At 40.4% G+C, this 15,462-nt stretch overlaps 2 protein-coding genes and 1 long non-coding RNA gene across 3 annotated transcripts in view; 2 read left to right on the top strand and 1 right to left on the bottom strand.

The window, feature by feature from the left end:
• Positions 1–96: 96 nt before the first annotated feature.
• GNG5 (G protein subunit gamma 5) lies at positions 97–8,335 on the bottom strand. The gene is made up of 3 exons (XM_027536711.1): positions 8,057–8,335; positions 3,948–4,092; positions 97–317 (listed from the first exon to the last, which is right to left on the bottom strand). Exons 1-2 carry the CDS (start codon positions 8,135–8,137, stop codon positions 3,967–3,969), a joined length of 207 nt encoding a protein of 68 aa, XP_027392512.1. The 5' UTR covers positions 8,138–8,335; the 3' UTR covers positions 97–317; positions 3,948–3,966.
• A 45-nt stretch (positions 8,336–8,380) lies between these two features.
• On the top strand, positions 8,381–9,036 carry LOC113889693. Its single transcript, XR_003510322.1, has 2 exons — positions 8,381–8,472; positions 8,758–9,036. It is a non-coding gene; the product is annotated as an uncharacterized LOC113889693 (long non-coding RNA).
• A 4,534-nt stretch (positions 9,037–13,570) lies between these two features.
• The window catches only part of SPATA1 (spermatogenesis associated 1), a gene marked incomplete at its 5' end in the record, with an annotated part of 59,911 nt that continues 58,019 nt past the window's right edge, over positions 13,571–15,462 (top strand). The window contains 1 exon segment of the mRNA XM_027538247.1: positions 13,571–13,657. Within this exon segment, the coding sequence (XP_027394048.1) occupies positions 13,571–13,657 (87 nt within the window).

The following is a 15,462-nucleotide window of genomic DNA, read 5'->3' as shown; positions in this document are numbered from 1 at the left end:
ATGAGATGAATGGTTAGAACACTAAAAATTTAACCACTTAAAAGTATGATGGGGAAATTTTCATTTTTTAAGTGTTCAAAACAAATTAATACATAAAACTTTTATACTAAGTATTTTATTGTATGTTGCCATCAGTGTATATAAAATAATTACCCTTGTGAAACAGAAAATTATGAATATTCAGAGAGGTAGACATTAAGGACTGACAAAAGTAGAAGTTTGTATAGTATGGCACGTTACAGAGAGGCTTTTGTACAGGCTTCAAATTTAGCTTTCCTTTGAATATTCACTGGTTTATGAAACGTGGTTTGGAAAACCTGAAAAGGAAAAAGGGAAAAAGGGAATTAGGGTAAAGTATCATAAGAACAATAGCTTTTTTTATGAGTACCAGTACATCTTACAGTACATCACTTTTAGGGTATTTATTTGAATGTCAGCTTATAAAGTGCTTTCAATTAAACTGAGCCTGTTTTTTTTTTTTTTTTTCCTTAAAAAAAAAAAAGACATCCCAGTTGGTTTTTTTTGGTGGGGTAGGGCGGAGCAGTGGATAGGAAATGAGAAACCGGATAGAACATGCCTGAATGAAAGGACCTAAAGAGTAACTTACCAATACATCAAAAAAAAAAAAACACTCTGGGGATTCTAATTTTTAAAAAGGTTAATATAAAAATCTCTTACGATGGGAGATATCTGAATACCTCTAGAAAATGAGCAACAACTGAAAAGAGCAAGATGCAGTCACTTCTATATACCCACATAAATCTATACACAAAGAAAAATATACACACAGATATTGACTATAGCAGGAGAAGGAAGTGGCGACCCACTCCAGTATTTTGCCTGGAGAATCCCAGGGACAGGAACCTGGTGGGCTGCCGTCTATGGGGTCACACACAGTCGGACATGATTGAAGCGACGCAGCAGCAGCAGCAGTGTTTTAATAGCAAAGAACTGCAAATAGCCTAAATGCAACTCAATAGGACAATGAATAAATAAACTAAGGTTTATAAACATGATGGAATACAACAATTAAAATGACTAAACAATCTGTGGATTAACACAAATCTCAAAAATAATGCACTAATAATTATTCCTTAAAAATAACAGCTGGGTTTTAGAACTATAAAACAATAAATACACAGGCATAACAATGCCAGAGTAGGTTATTTATATGGAAAGGTAGAAAAAGTATCTTTTACTTCTTTATAAACATTAAAGGTTGGGAATTCCCTTGTGGTCCAATAGTTAGGACTCTGGTCTTTCACTACCAAGGGACCAGGTTCACTCCCTGGCTGAGGAACTAAGATCCCATAAGCTGCACAGCTTAGAACTAACAAGGTAAACCATTTAGTTCAGACAGTAGATAATTGGTTTTTTATACTGATTTAAAATTTTCTGTTACTTCATTACAAAAAGTTTTATAAGAAGCATAAACAGAATCAGTGGTGAAAATGTTTAACCTCAAGTTTTGCAAATTACAAAACCGAGATAGGCAGGAAATAGTAGCAAACAATCTGAGATCTGTTTGGCAGGGGCTCAGCCAGAAGTACTCTTAAGCTCCAGGTGGAAGAGCAAAGTTTAATTTGGCAATATTTTCAAGGTTATTAAATTTTAAATGTCATTTCTTACTGAATAACTTTACTTCCAGAAGTTTATTTTAAAGAAATGGGTAGAGTATATTTATAGGTACCAAGATGTTCACCTCAGTGTAGCCTCAAATTTGGAAACCTCAATATTTGATGAAGTATAATTTAAGTTATGGTACAACCACAGAAAAATCTCATTTACAAAAACTATTAAATGAGAGCACCAAAGCCTAAGCACCAGACCACCAGGGAATTTACAGACTATTAAATGAAACAAGAAAATTCAACTTCAAAAAAAACAAAACTGCATACTATAATCACTTTTCAATGATTTTTTTTTTTTTTGTCTTTAAAGGAAACATCTGTTAACAGTGGTTATTTCTAGGTGTGCAAATCATGGTAACTTCTATTTTAATACTTTGGACTATTTGTTGCTAAAATATCTATGCTTTAAATTACACATATATTTTTAAAAGTTATCAGTGTGAAGACTTAAATACAGATTTAAATATAGATGTTTTGCATCCATGCCACTCAGTGTGCCAAGGACCACCAACATCAGTATAATATCCCAGACCTATTGTTTTAGAATCTATTTTAACACAGTGATTTGTAGCTACATTCAAGTTTGAGAAGGAATGCTTTTACATCCAAATACTTTTCCTAGCCAAAAGTGCTTCAAATCATAATATTCATAAACCTGTGGGTTTTATTATACTGCCAGGATTAATAGCCATTATTTTACTTTGAAATCAGGATTCTTATCCCAACCAGAGTCAAGTTAATTAGGCACTGATCTGTATTCTATGAAATGAAACTATGAACAGCCAGTTAAGAAGCCACACTTACCAGTATTTTAAATTAAAATAAACTTATGAAGAAAATACAAGAGGAACCATAACAATTTTGGAATTTCTCAAAATTGCCAGAAGCAAAAAAACTTTTTAACTATTAAATATGAAGGTGCTTGAATGTTGAATTACTTCCTTAAACTCAAAGGTGTTTTTTTTTCCCTGTGTTTGGAACCTTAACCAATTCAACCAATCACGGTATTTACTAGAGACATGTTTTTACTTATACAGACTTCCTGGACACTCCCAAGTCTGCTGCTGCTGCTGCTGCTGCTGCTGCTGCTGCTGCTAAGTCGCTTCAGTCGTGTCCGACTTCGTGCGACCCCATAGACAGCAGCCCACCAGGCTCCCCCATCCCTGGGATTCTCCAGGCAAGAACACTGGAGTGGGTTGCCATTTCCTTCTCCAGTGCATCAAAGTGAAAAGTGAAAGTGAAGTCGCTCAGTCGTGTCCGACTCTTCGTGACCCCATGGACTGCAGCCTACTAAGCTCCTCCGTCCATGGGATTCTCCAGGCAAGAGTACTGGAGTGGGGTGCCATTGCCTTCTCCGACTCCCAAGTCTACTAAATTTAATTAGGGAGGGCACAACTATGCAACATGGTATTTTAGGAACCAGCTTCTGCATTGTGAGGAGTCAGAATATTTGCAGAGGGTGTGCAACATATACAGAGTTGTCTTTATAACAAGTAAATGCTCTGACTAAAGTCCTATGACTTCATGAAGGCAGTACCGTTAGATTCCATTTTCAATTAACCACACATCATGTTGTCTGGCCACCTCTCTTGTGGGTTAACATTATACATTTTTGGACACATTGGCATCTGTTCTGCAAGGTACAGGTTAACATATAGAAGTATGCTTTAAACCCACCCTAATTTTATTTTCTTAATCCTCTGAAAACCAACCCACTGTCTCCCACCATAAACTTATATACTTCATTTCCCTCTCATGTAATCTTTACCTAAAAAGAATAAAGTTAAAACCTTTGGTCTCCAACTCCAAATGCTTACACTATGTCAGTTTATGCAGCTATCTCCTCTGTTGGCACTCACTACTTCAATTCTTTTCTATGCTATTCTAGTAGATCATAATTAATCCAAATCCAATGACAATATTTTAAAAGTCACCACCATGAACACAGTAGATTTCTTTAAATGTCTTAATATTTCCTAGGTACAAAAAAATTAGTATTTGGGAACACCAAAGTACACCATCAGGCAATACTATAAAGGGTAACATGGCTTATCACAATAGTGAAATTTTCTAGGAACCCCTATATCCTCTTATGGTTATTAAATTATCTACTTAACCCTCTGATAAAATAGAAACAACTAGTCTTCATGACTACTAAATCAGCGAATTTCATCAATCTTCACAAAACAAGACTGGAAAATCCAAGTGCAAAACAAAAGTATGCTAAGACCCTGCTCAACTTATAAAGTGCTACAAAGAAAGAAACCTGACTAGTTATCCCTACTAATTTTGTTGTTTTAATTTAAGGAAACTTACCTTGTCAAGATTCGTCTTACTACAAAAAGGAACAGACTTTCTGGGGCCTGAAGGGATTTGTACTTGAAGATACTCCAGTCAGCAGAGGGTCATGTTGAGCATTCTGCAGACAGAACTGTTTCAAATCTGCAGCTGCCTGGGAAACCTGTATATAACAAGCAGTGGGGGAAGAGTGTGGGAGGTGATGACAATGTTTTAATTGAAGTTTCTCAAATCTTTAATAAAAATATCTTCCAATAAACACTTAAAAATATATACACTAATTGAAGATCAACAGTCGTACTGTTGTTTGGTGGCTAAATTGTGTCTGTCTAAATCATGTCTGACTTTTGCGACCCCATCAACTGTAGCCCACCAGGCTCCTCTGTCCATGTGCAGGCAAGAATATTGGACTGGGTTGCCATTTCCTTCTCCAAGGGATCTTCCCGACCCAGGGATCAAACCTGCATCTCCTGCTTGGCAAGTGGATTCTCTGCCACTGAGCCACCAGGAAGCTCATCAACAGTCATATACTGTCAACATACACATATGTTTGATATACAGTCATATACAGTCAAAACACTCCATGTAAATAAAACAAGCACAAACAGTACAACTCCGTTTTATCTGCAAAGCATAGCACATCTTGCTAGTTTACTAATAAACAGGATGTTCTAGTGTAACCATGAAGGTACTCAAAATTTTTTTTATTAAAAGCAGTACACAGGATATTATAGGATAAAGATAAATTAAAATGCTAGTAAACTATCACTCTGTCTTGAAAGCAGTATACTGAGAAAATGCTGTAAGTGTCTTGGTATTGCATACCATCAGCTGTTCTATGTTATAAAATTGGACAATGACAGTTTCTGCTCAGTGACATGTGACTCAAAGGCTGATTATTAGCAAACTTCAGTTTAAGAACTTTATTGAGCAGCCTGCCTTTAAGAAACTGTTTGCCTTAAATGTGACTTAATAAATTCATATATATACAAAACCATTCAAACATGACTTACAGAACTTCTGTGGTTTCACAGTTAAAACAACTTTATACCAACTTCAACATCTACTATTTGTATATATTCTGTTAAGGAGTGGTGCAGGACACCAAAACAATAAACTGAATAGTTCAGATATATAACATGAATGACTAAAGGATGCCTCATTTATAGTATCCTAACTCTTGAATTGTGGTTTAGGAAGATGGGGAAGGCAATCATTTATTGTATTCTGTTTTAACTATCCACAAGAAGGATAAGAACAGGTGTCCAATCTGGCTGGGTAATATTTAGCCTCTGAAAGGGAGCTAAGGGCATCACAAGGGCTCTCTATACAAAGAATTTCTGCAGATGACAGCTTCTGGTAAACAGATCCATCACCATGAGATGAATCTAAACTCTTCTTGGAATCTACTTATATGTTTGGTTTCTACACCAGCCCAGGATAAAGAGTTTGATGAATTTATTTAGCAACTGTGTAAGTAGTTTAGGGTTCCAAGTACTACAAGAAATGGGCACCCTGCTCTCCCTCAAGGGTGTAGCTCCAGTGGGGGAAGGGTGGTATCATTTTTCACTATCTTAAAACATGGTTTCAATTCATTCACATTAACCAGCAGTGAAGAATCTACTGCGCTTCCCCTGTGGCTCAGCGGTAAAGAACCCGCATGTCAATGCAGGAGATATATAAGAGATGTGGGTTTGATCCCTGAGTCTGGAAAGATTCCCTGGAGAAGGGCATGGCAACCCACTCAGTATTCTTGCTGGGAAAATCCCATGGACAGAGGAGTCTTGTGGGCTGTAGCCCATAGGGTCACAAAGGGTTGTGAGTTTACGCTAAGGACATGACTGAGCATAAACATGATAAAGAATCTGTTAATTTTCTGCCAAAAATGTAGGCAGACTCCAACTTAAAAACTTCTCATCACCTCTATGTGCCAAATATAATTCTAGGCCCTGAGAATATGTAAGAACAACCAGGTCCCTGTTACAGAGCTAACAGTTCAGATGAAGAGAGAGAAGATGATCTGCAGAAAAAAAAAAAAGAATAGTTTGTTAGATCAGGACCTGTGGCAAAGTGTTTTCAAGGAGGTGACATTTAAATTGAGATCTCAGTGACAAGAGATCCAGCCAAGGAACCAGCAGTGAGAAAATAACCAGCGAGAATTCCAATCAATGGGGAGAGTGGAGACGAAGGCTTAAAACTCAAACAAACTGCTAGGTCCTAAGGCACTCTAATAATAACCATCAGAGAGGTTGAAACCCTATAATCCTGGCATAATTATCAGTGCCCTCTTTCACTCTAAAAAGTGCCCTGGGTTGGGAACAAAGTGTATGGTCACCAACCTGGGGAAGTTTGTCAAGCATTTGTCATAATTTCTATCAACTACTCAAACAAAGGCTTTTTAAAAATAAACTCGTGCTAATTCAAAAGTAAAATGTCACTACAAAAGCATCTATAAAAGTCATGGGTAAAACAGAAGCACAAAATGAAATCTAACTCACCACATTTTGCAACATGTCCAAAAAAAAGTTCATTTAAATTCCTCCAAGGTGAGGTGCTTTCCTCCTTGCTACACACAGCCCTGGCATTTAGACTTGAGATTTCTATAACCAAACCCTGGTGATGGCTTTAATGATTCCAACCAAAACCTTTCGTACTGGAGGAAGGCACCTCGCTGGAGAGTTATTCCAGGGGCTAGGGTTTTTAAGGTAAAGCCCTCAGAGTACACTCATTTTCTTTGGAGACTGGAACTAAATACCCCTACTTAACACTTCTGCTTTCAATAAGCCTTTTTTTTGCGGCCCTTCCCATTTTTTTCCTTTCTTGGGCCACTCCAACCTAAGATGAAGGCACACCTGAATAATAACAATGATTTCAGAGTTAAATCCAGGCAAGGCTCACCATTAATCACTGGGATGAGGTAAGAATCTGGAAATTAGAGAAATGGATTCAACACAGCAATGGAGTTTATAGCACTTTAAGGACAGGAAGGGAGGGGAATCCCATCCCAAGACTGATGGGAATTTCCCTTCCCTCCAGCGATGACCACAACTGGGTAAACTAGGTTCCTGGCATTTCTACATAAGGAAATAGGTAAAGGGAGAGCGTCTTACAACACAAAACACTTCAGGGGGAAGTAAAAACTAGTGTGATGAGTAAAGAATCAAATCATCTTGGAAACTGGCTGTTTCTTTCAACAGAGTGCATGGTTTATATTCTTCCCTGTTTCTTTTCTAATTACAGTGTTTCACATGTAAACTGAGTGCACCAGAAAGAAGCCAATCCACGCAGGATTTAAAAAATCAAGAAACTTGAATAGCACTTAACGTCAGCTTGTCATATCAACACACACACACACGACTTTTTCCCCAAAGTAAAAACCCCAGGACAAGGTCAATGCTACTAACCAGACGCCAAAATAAATAACACTGGTCCACCCTAATTACTTTTTCGAGTATGCAGACCAGGAGATATGCCCAAGGTCAGATCACAGCAAAGTGCAAAACAGATATGAAATGCACGCTTTGTCCGAGGTTGCGCAGGGCACCAGTGGTAATCTTAGACACTGTAAACGTTTCCAAAACAGGCTTCTTTAACCTACAATTAAAGTTATGCAAGAATTCGTTTTCAAGTGTGTGTTCGGTGAATAAGTGGAGCTGGAAGTAAAACTCGACTACTAAAGGGAGTGGATTGGGGAAAGTTCTGACATGAAAAAATACTTCTGTTCTGAATCAAAAGGCGGATAAAACTCCGTCCGGTGACCAAGAAACGGGGGAAACGGTCGCAAGGGCCGGGAAGGGCGCGGGCGGAGGCGCAGGTCTTGGGGAGCCCTGCCGCGGAGTCACTGCCGAGGGAGAGAGACAGGGACGAGGGCCGGAATGCGGAAAGCGGCCGCTCAACCCAGGGCCAGCCCTCCTTAAACCGTCTTGGGGCGTAAGGGTGCATTAACCGGCCCCCCAAACCACAGCGCCGACCCGTGCCGCTACTGCTCTAAAGCTGGCCGAGATCGCGGCCGCGGAGCCGGCGTCCTTCCCAGGGGCGAGTCGCGGCTGCCGCGTCAGCTCGCCTGCAGTATCCCACCCGCCACCTCCCCGCCTTCCCCTCCCCCTCGGCCACCCGCCCCCGCTCACCTTCACCCGATTGAGCCCGGCCTCCAGCCGGAGCTGTTGAACCACTTTTTTCATAGCCGCGACGCTGGATGAACCAGACATGGCGCACTCGAAAGGATGGCAGATCCGCGGGCCGTCGGCAGGTCTGCGATGGGTCCGCTGGGCCAGTCGGCGGGGCTGGGGTTGAGGCTCGGAACTTTGTCTCTTAAGTTTCCGGTCCTCTACCCAGCGGCTCCACCCTCAACGCGCATGCGCGCTCTCCTTCGCCCGCTGTTTTGGCTCCACACCCGAAAGGGAGCGCGAGCCTCCGAGGGTGAGGGGAGAGTTGGGAGCTAGAAGGGGCGGAGCGGACGGTGGGCGCGGCAGCTACGGGACGCCGACTGGAACGGACGCCCCTCCTCTGCGTCCTCCCTCTCCCGAGAGCAGAGTTGGGAGAGGTAAGGAAAGAGATCGTAGTTATCCAGCGAGACCCGTTAGGGACTCCGAAGAGGATTGGTGAGGGAAGTCAGTTGTTGAGAGACTTTGTAACAGTCATGGTGGCGGGCCAACGAGGCGGTTCCAGTGTCCCTGGCGGAGTTGGCGGCAGAGATGGAGGAAAGGGAAGGGAGAGCCTCACTGAGGCGTAGGAGCTAGAAGTATGGGCTTGAGTCGCTGCCACCTTGTCCCCTTAGGGACGCGTCCCTAAATGACCCGTTTTTGTCCAACGGGCGGCCCTTCCGCAGATGGCTTCCCACCGACAGACCCCCGAGGCCGAAGGAGGGCGCGAGGTCTCTGTAACCGACTGAGAGGAGCCGGGCGGCGGGCAGCGAGGGCGCTGGTTCGCCAGAGAAAAAGGGATCTTCACAAGGTTTGGCTTCTGGCGCCTCTTACCTCTCATTTTTCTAGAAACGATTGTGAAGAAGCCAAGGTGCTGACCAGAAATTATATTTATCTCGTCCATTTCATTTGGTGGATAAACGTTTATTTTACTTTAAGAAATAAAAACTTTCTGTTGTGAGAAAGTTTGCTCTTTTATGTTTCAGTTGTAGCTTATTACCTGATGCTTGAAATTGACCTTCAGAGGAGCTTTCAGGAGAAATAGTAGGATGGAACTAAGCAAAGGAGGCTCAGCCACTGCATGTTTCACCCATGGGAACGTATGCCACGCACTTAGGACAGAAGTTTCTTGTTCTGCTGGTATAGTCCGTCAATGAATACACTAATATTTTCTAAACTCATAAGAACCATGAAATGTCAGTGCCAGAAGGGATTTCAGGGAGTATGTCGTCCAGTCCTTTCTTCTTAGTTTTTATCTAGCGTCTGTCTAATAAAGAACTTAATTCAGTATAGGAGAGAAGGAAAAAAAAAGTTCATTTTAAGTTCATTACCATCTGAAGTGATTACCCATAAATGCAGCTTGTGAGTCACCAATCTCTCCTGAGCAAGCCATGTTCTTTGAATTTCCACAACAATTTAAAGTAGTTCAAACACCTTATCAACCTTACAGACATAAAAGTTTATTTTTCAGATAGTTAAAGACAGGCTTGTTGTAAAAACAGTTTGATAAACCAAGAGAATCCTTATAATTGTGACAAGAAAGCACAACCAAGAAATCTGTCAAACCCACAGTTCACTAGGTACTCTTTCCTACTGAGGCCCATTGTGACCTTGGGATCCTTTTTCAGTAATTCACTGTTGTGTACCCAAAACCTGTTGATGGGATTCAATATGTAAGATAAAGCAAATTTTCCATTCCTGGCGGGGGTGGGGAGGGATCATAAAGCAAAAGGATGCAATAAATGAAAGATTAGTATTCTATTATCATTTGGTTATCCACTGTCTTTTTTTTAGTTGGATTGACATTATTTTGTTCATTAGCTAATTAATAATAGGTAAATAATTTGAAAACCCCAGAGACTATGTTAGGAGTTAACTATGTGAAATGTAATTTGGTTAAGATCAACTGCAAATTCTAAGCATACCTAAAGAAGCTAATGAAGCCTTTGATAGAAAACATTTACTCAAGTTACCTCAAGCAATAAAGAGATAATTGTAAAGATCAACATAGAGTAGTGGAGTAGTGGAGACAGTTATCCCATAGAAATTTAAAAAAAAAACAAAAAACACGAACTGTTGCATTGATAGGCCAAACTGGGAGCAGATACAAGTTAGGGACCTCAAAGGCAAAAAAAATTTTGACTCTTCTCTAGAGCTTAGCTATAAACGTGAATCACCTATGTATCTCTTCATTGGCATCTCACTACCAGTTCAATTAGTCATTGTCTCTAGACTTGATCTTTTTCTATTGTGCTTTACAAATAATTACAGCTTTCTCATAACATAGGCTTGCCTCATGAATATGATACTACTGCAGGACTTCCCTTTCTACATTCTTTTTGCTTCCGTATCTACTAACTATATACTTGAATCTTGAGCACTTCTCCCAGTTCTAATTCCTAAAGGGTTCATCATTTCATATCAGGTCACTTTGTCTCTGGCAGCCAAGATTTGTCTTTAGTGTTGATCCAGTCAGAAATGACAGGAAATTGTAGCTCAACACATGACTTGTTTGCTGTTCCTTTAGAAAGGATATTACAGTAGGGCAGTTTACCTTAGGATAATATTAATAGTAAAGCAGGTCTTGATTGCTCTGTGTTGAGTTCAATTAATCAAAAATTAGTTCTGAATTAAAATATCAAAATTTTAATGCATCCACTAAAAATGAAAGTTCTAGTCTCCCAATTGGCATACTAGTTAATGAATACCCATGTGCTGTATTTATTATAAATTATTACCATTAATTCTTAACTGATAAATTTCCACATGTGTGTGTGTGTGTGTGTGTGTGTGTGTATAGTTTAGTCACTAAGTTGTGTCCCACTCTTTTGCAAGCCTATAGACTGTAACCCGCCAGGCTCCTCTGTCCATGTGATTTCCCAGGCAAGAATACTGGAGTACTGGGTTTCCATTTCCTTCTTTAGGGGATCTTCCCAACCCAGAAATTGAACCTGTGTCTCCTGCATTGCAGGTGGATTCTTTATTGCTGAGCCACAGGGAAAGCCTCATACACCTATAAACGGTATGGACCTAACAGAAGCAGAAGGTACTAAGAAAAGGTGGCAACAATACAGAGAAGGACCATACAAAAAAGATCTTAATGACCCAGATAACCATGGTGGTGTGATCACTCACCGAGAGCCAGACATCCTAGAATGTGACGTTAAGTGGACCTTAGGAAGCATCACTACAAACAAAGTTAGTGCAGGTGATGGAATTCCAGCTGAGTTATTTCAAATTCTAAAAGATGATACTGTGAAACTGCTGCCTCAATATGCCAGCAAATTTGGAAAATTCAGCCGTGGCCACAGAACTGGAAATGGTCAGTTTCATTCCAGTTCCAAAGAAAGGCAATGCCAAAGAATGTTCAAACTACCACACAGTTGCACTCATCTCACACACTAGCAAAGTAATGCTCAAAATGCTAAATGCTCCAAGCTAAGCTTCAACAGTACGTGAACTGTGAAATTCCAGATGTTCAAGCTGGTTTTAGAAAAGGCAGAGGAACCAGAGATCAAATTGCCAACATCCGTTGGATCATTGAAAAAGCAAGAGAGTTCCAGAAAAACATCTACTTATGCTTTATTGACTACACCAAAGCCTTCGACTGTGTGGGTCACAACAAAGTGTGGGAAATTCTTAAAGAGATGACAATACCAGACCACCTTACCTGCCTCCTGAGAAATCTGTATGCAGGTCAAGAAGCAACAGTTAGAACCATACATGGAACAACAGACTGATTCCACATTGGGAAAGGAATACGTCAAGGCTGTATATTGCTACCCTGTTTATTTAACTTATATGCAGAGTGAAAGTGAAAGTTGCTCAGTTGTGTCCGACTCTTTGTGACCCCAAGGACTTTGCAGTTCATGGAATTCTCCAGGCCAGAGTACTGGAATGGGTAGCCTTTTCCTTCTCCAGGGGATCTTCCCAACCCAGGGATCACACCTAGGTCTCCTGCACTGCAGGCGGATTCTTTACTAGCTGAGCCACAAGGGAAGCCCCTATATGCAGAATACATCATTCGAAATGCTGGGCTTGATGAAGCAAAAGCTGGAATCAAGATTGCCCTGAGAAATATTAATAACCTCAGATATGCAACTGTCACCACCCTTATGGCAGAAAGTGAAGAGGAACTAAATAGCCTATTGATGAAAGTGAAAGAGGAGGGTGAAAAAATCTGGCTTTAAAAAAAAAAAAAAAACTGAGATCATGGCATCCACTCCCATCACTTCATGGCAAATAGATGGGGAAACAATGGAAATAGTGACAGACTTTATTTTGGAGGGCTCCAAAATCATTGCAGATAGTGACTGCAGCCATGATATTAAAAGACACTTGCTCCTTGGAAGAAAAGCTATGACAAATCTAGACAGCATATTAAAAAGCAGAGACATTACTTTGCCAGCAAAGGTCCATATAGTCAAAGCTTTGGTTTTTCTAGTAGTCATGTATGGATGTGAGAGTTGGACCATGAAGAAAGCTGAGGCCCAAAGAATTGATGCTTTTAAACCGTGGTGTTAGAGAAGACTCTTGAGATTCCCTTGGACTGAAAGGAGATCAAACCAGTCAATCCTCAAGGAAATCAGTCCTAACATTCATTGGAAGGACGGATGCTGAAGCTGAAGCTCCAGTACTTTGGCCACCTGATGCAAAGAACTGACTCATTAGAAAGACCCTGACACTGGGAAAGATTGACGGCAGGAGGAGAAGGGGATGACAGAGGACGAGATGGTTAGATGTCATCACCGACTCGATGGACATGAGTTTGAGAAAGCTCTGGGAGTTGGTGTTGGACATGGAAGCATACTGTGCTGCAGTCCATGGGGTTGCAAAGAGTCAGACACGACTGAGGACTGAACAGCTGCTGCTACTGATGCTAACTTATGTCGGTCGTGTCCGACTCTGTGTGACCCCATAGACGGCAGCCCACCAGGCTCCACTGTCCCTGGAATTCTGCAGGCAAGAATACTGGAGTGGGTTTCCATTTCCTTCTCCAATGCATGAAAGTGAAAAGTGAAAGTGAAGTCTCTCAGTAGTGTCCGACTCTTCGCGGCAGCCATTTTTATAGTTTTAGTCCTTCTACTTCCAAAAGTGTTATTTCTACTTTATGTAAAAAGCTATATATATTTAACCTTAATTTTTGACCGAGAGAAATGAATTATTTAGTAAAAAGAGTTCTAGTCACAAGTCTACTGTATTAATAATTTACCACTTAGTTTTATGGGATATATGATTTTCTTTGCATTTACCAGCCCTACTTATCAGTAGTGTATCATTTTAAATTATTATAAGATTGCATACTTATCTAAGTTTTCATTTTGACTCTATTCAAAGTTTTCATTTTGACTCTATTCAAATTTAAAGCCTTTTTGTTTTTCTGTTTACTTTTTGAACGAATCAAAGACCAGAAATGAGTGGAATGCTATAACTTAAGCAAGCCAAACCAAAAATCTGTTATAACCTTTATTAAATACTAAATGAAGAAAAAAATTTTAAAAACCCTACAAAATTCCAACTGATAATTACCCTATTCAGACATTGGTGAATATGTCCCTCAATCCAAGTCAACCTTCTTCATCAGAGGTAAGAGAATCTTTTTGTACTAAAATATAAGAAACACTTACCTACCATTGGTTTTTAAAAGTTTTGATAAAGCAAAAACATGGATTATATAAAGTATTAGATACTAACTCCACTGTGAACCCAATTTTCTGTATCCCATTATTTGATTACAGATCTTGTATCTCTAAGGACCCCAATTATACTGGTACCTCCAGTGCATTGACCCTATAATCTTTTTTTGTTTGTTTGTTTCTCTTCTCAGGATACCCTCTCTGGCTGTCTTAAATATCATGGAGCATTCTTGATCATTCTTGCACATAATTTTGACTCATTACCCCCTCTCATTTCAATGTACTCCTTGATAAAACAAAAACCCTGGTTAATCTTCATCTTTTCCTCATGTATACCTACACTGGCACATGGCTGGAGAAAAATATACCAGCATAAGGACTATTCTCACTTTAATGAGCATGAATCTCAAGTGGAACTTTTTGCTAGGAGGCAACAAGACTACCTCCCACTTATTCTCTGTTCCACTATTTTAGACAACTATTTCATACCTCCTCAAACCCCAATACCTTCTTCCCATTTTTTTCTTTAAATTAACTCCAAACAAGTTTTCACTCCTCTACTCCACCAAAACCGACTGCCCTGTTTGCCTTTACATTGCTAAAGCTATTGTTTAATTCTTATCTCACATACACTTGATCTGTATGTGCACAATAATTGACACCATTGATCACTCTCTTCTTTGACATAATTCCTTGTTATTCATTCTCAGTACAGTTCAGTTCAGTCGCTCAGTCGTGTCCGACTCTTTGCGACCCCATGAATCGCAGCATGCCAGGCCTCCCTTTCCATCACCAACTCTCGGAGTTCACTCAGACTCAACGTCCATCAAGTCAGTGATGCCATCCAGCCATCTCATCCTCTGTCGTCCCCTTTTCCTCCTGCCCCCAATCTCTCCCAGCATCAGAGTCTTTTCCAATGAGTCAACTCTTCGCATGAGGTGGCCAAATTACTGGAGTTTCAGCTTTAGCATCATTCCTTCCAAAGAAATCCCAGGGCTGATCTCTTTCAGAATGGACTGATTGGATCTCCTTGCAGTCCAAGGGACTCTCAAGGAGTCTTCTCCAGTACCACAGTTCAAAAGCATCAATTCTTTGGCGCTCAGCCTTCTTCACAGTCCAACTCTCACATCCATACATGACCACAGGAAAAACCATAGCCTTGACTAGACGGACTTTTGTTGGCAAAGTAATGTCTCTGCTTTTTAATACGCTGTCTAGGTTAGTCATAACTTTCCTTCCAAGGAGTAAGCATCTTTTAATTTCATGGCTGCAGTCACCATCTGCAGTGATTTTGGGGCCCAAAAAAATAAACTCTGACACTGTTTCCACTGTTTCCCCATCTATTTCCCATGAAGTGATGGGACCGAATGCCATGATCTTCATTTTCTGAATGTTGAGCTTTAAGCCAACTTTTTCACTCTCCACTTTCACTTTCATCAAGAGGCTTTTGAGTTCCTCTTCACTTTCTGCCAGAAGGGTGGTGTCATCTGCATATCTGAGGTTATTGATATTTGTCCTGGCAATCTTGATTCCAGCTTGTGTTTCTTCCGGTCCAGCATTTCTCATTATGTACTTTGCATATAAGTTAAATAAGCAGAGTGACAATATACAGCCTTGACGTACTCCTTTTCCTATTTGGAACCAGTCTGTTGTTCCATGTCCAGTTCTAACTGTTGCTTCCTGACCTGCATACATATTTCTCAAGAGGCAGGTCAGGTGGTCTGGTATTCCCATCTCTTTCAGAATTTTCCACAG

This window comes from Bos indicus x Bos taurus, chromosome 3 (genome assembly GCF_003369695.1).
Source record: "Bos indicus x Bos taurus breed Angus x Brahman F1 hybrid chromosome 3, Bos_hybrid_MaternalHap_v2.0, whole genome shotgun sequence".
Lineage (NCBI taxonomy): Eukaryota > Metazoa > Chordata > Mammalia > Artiodactyla > Bovidae > Bos > Bos indicus x Bos taurus.
This window is presented reverse-complemented; position numbering and strand designations above follow the sequence as displayed.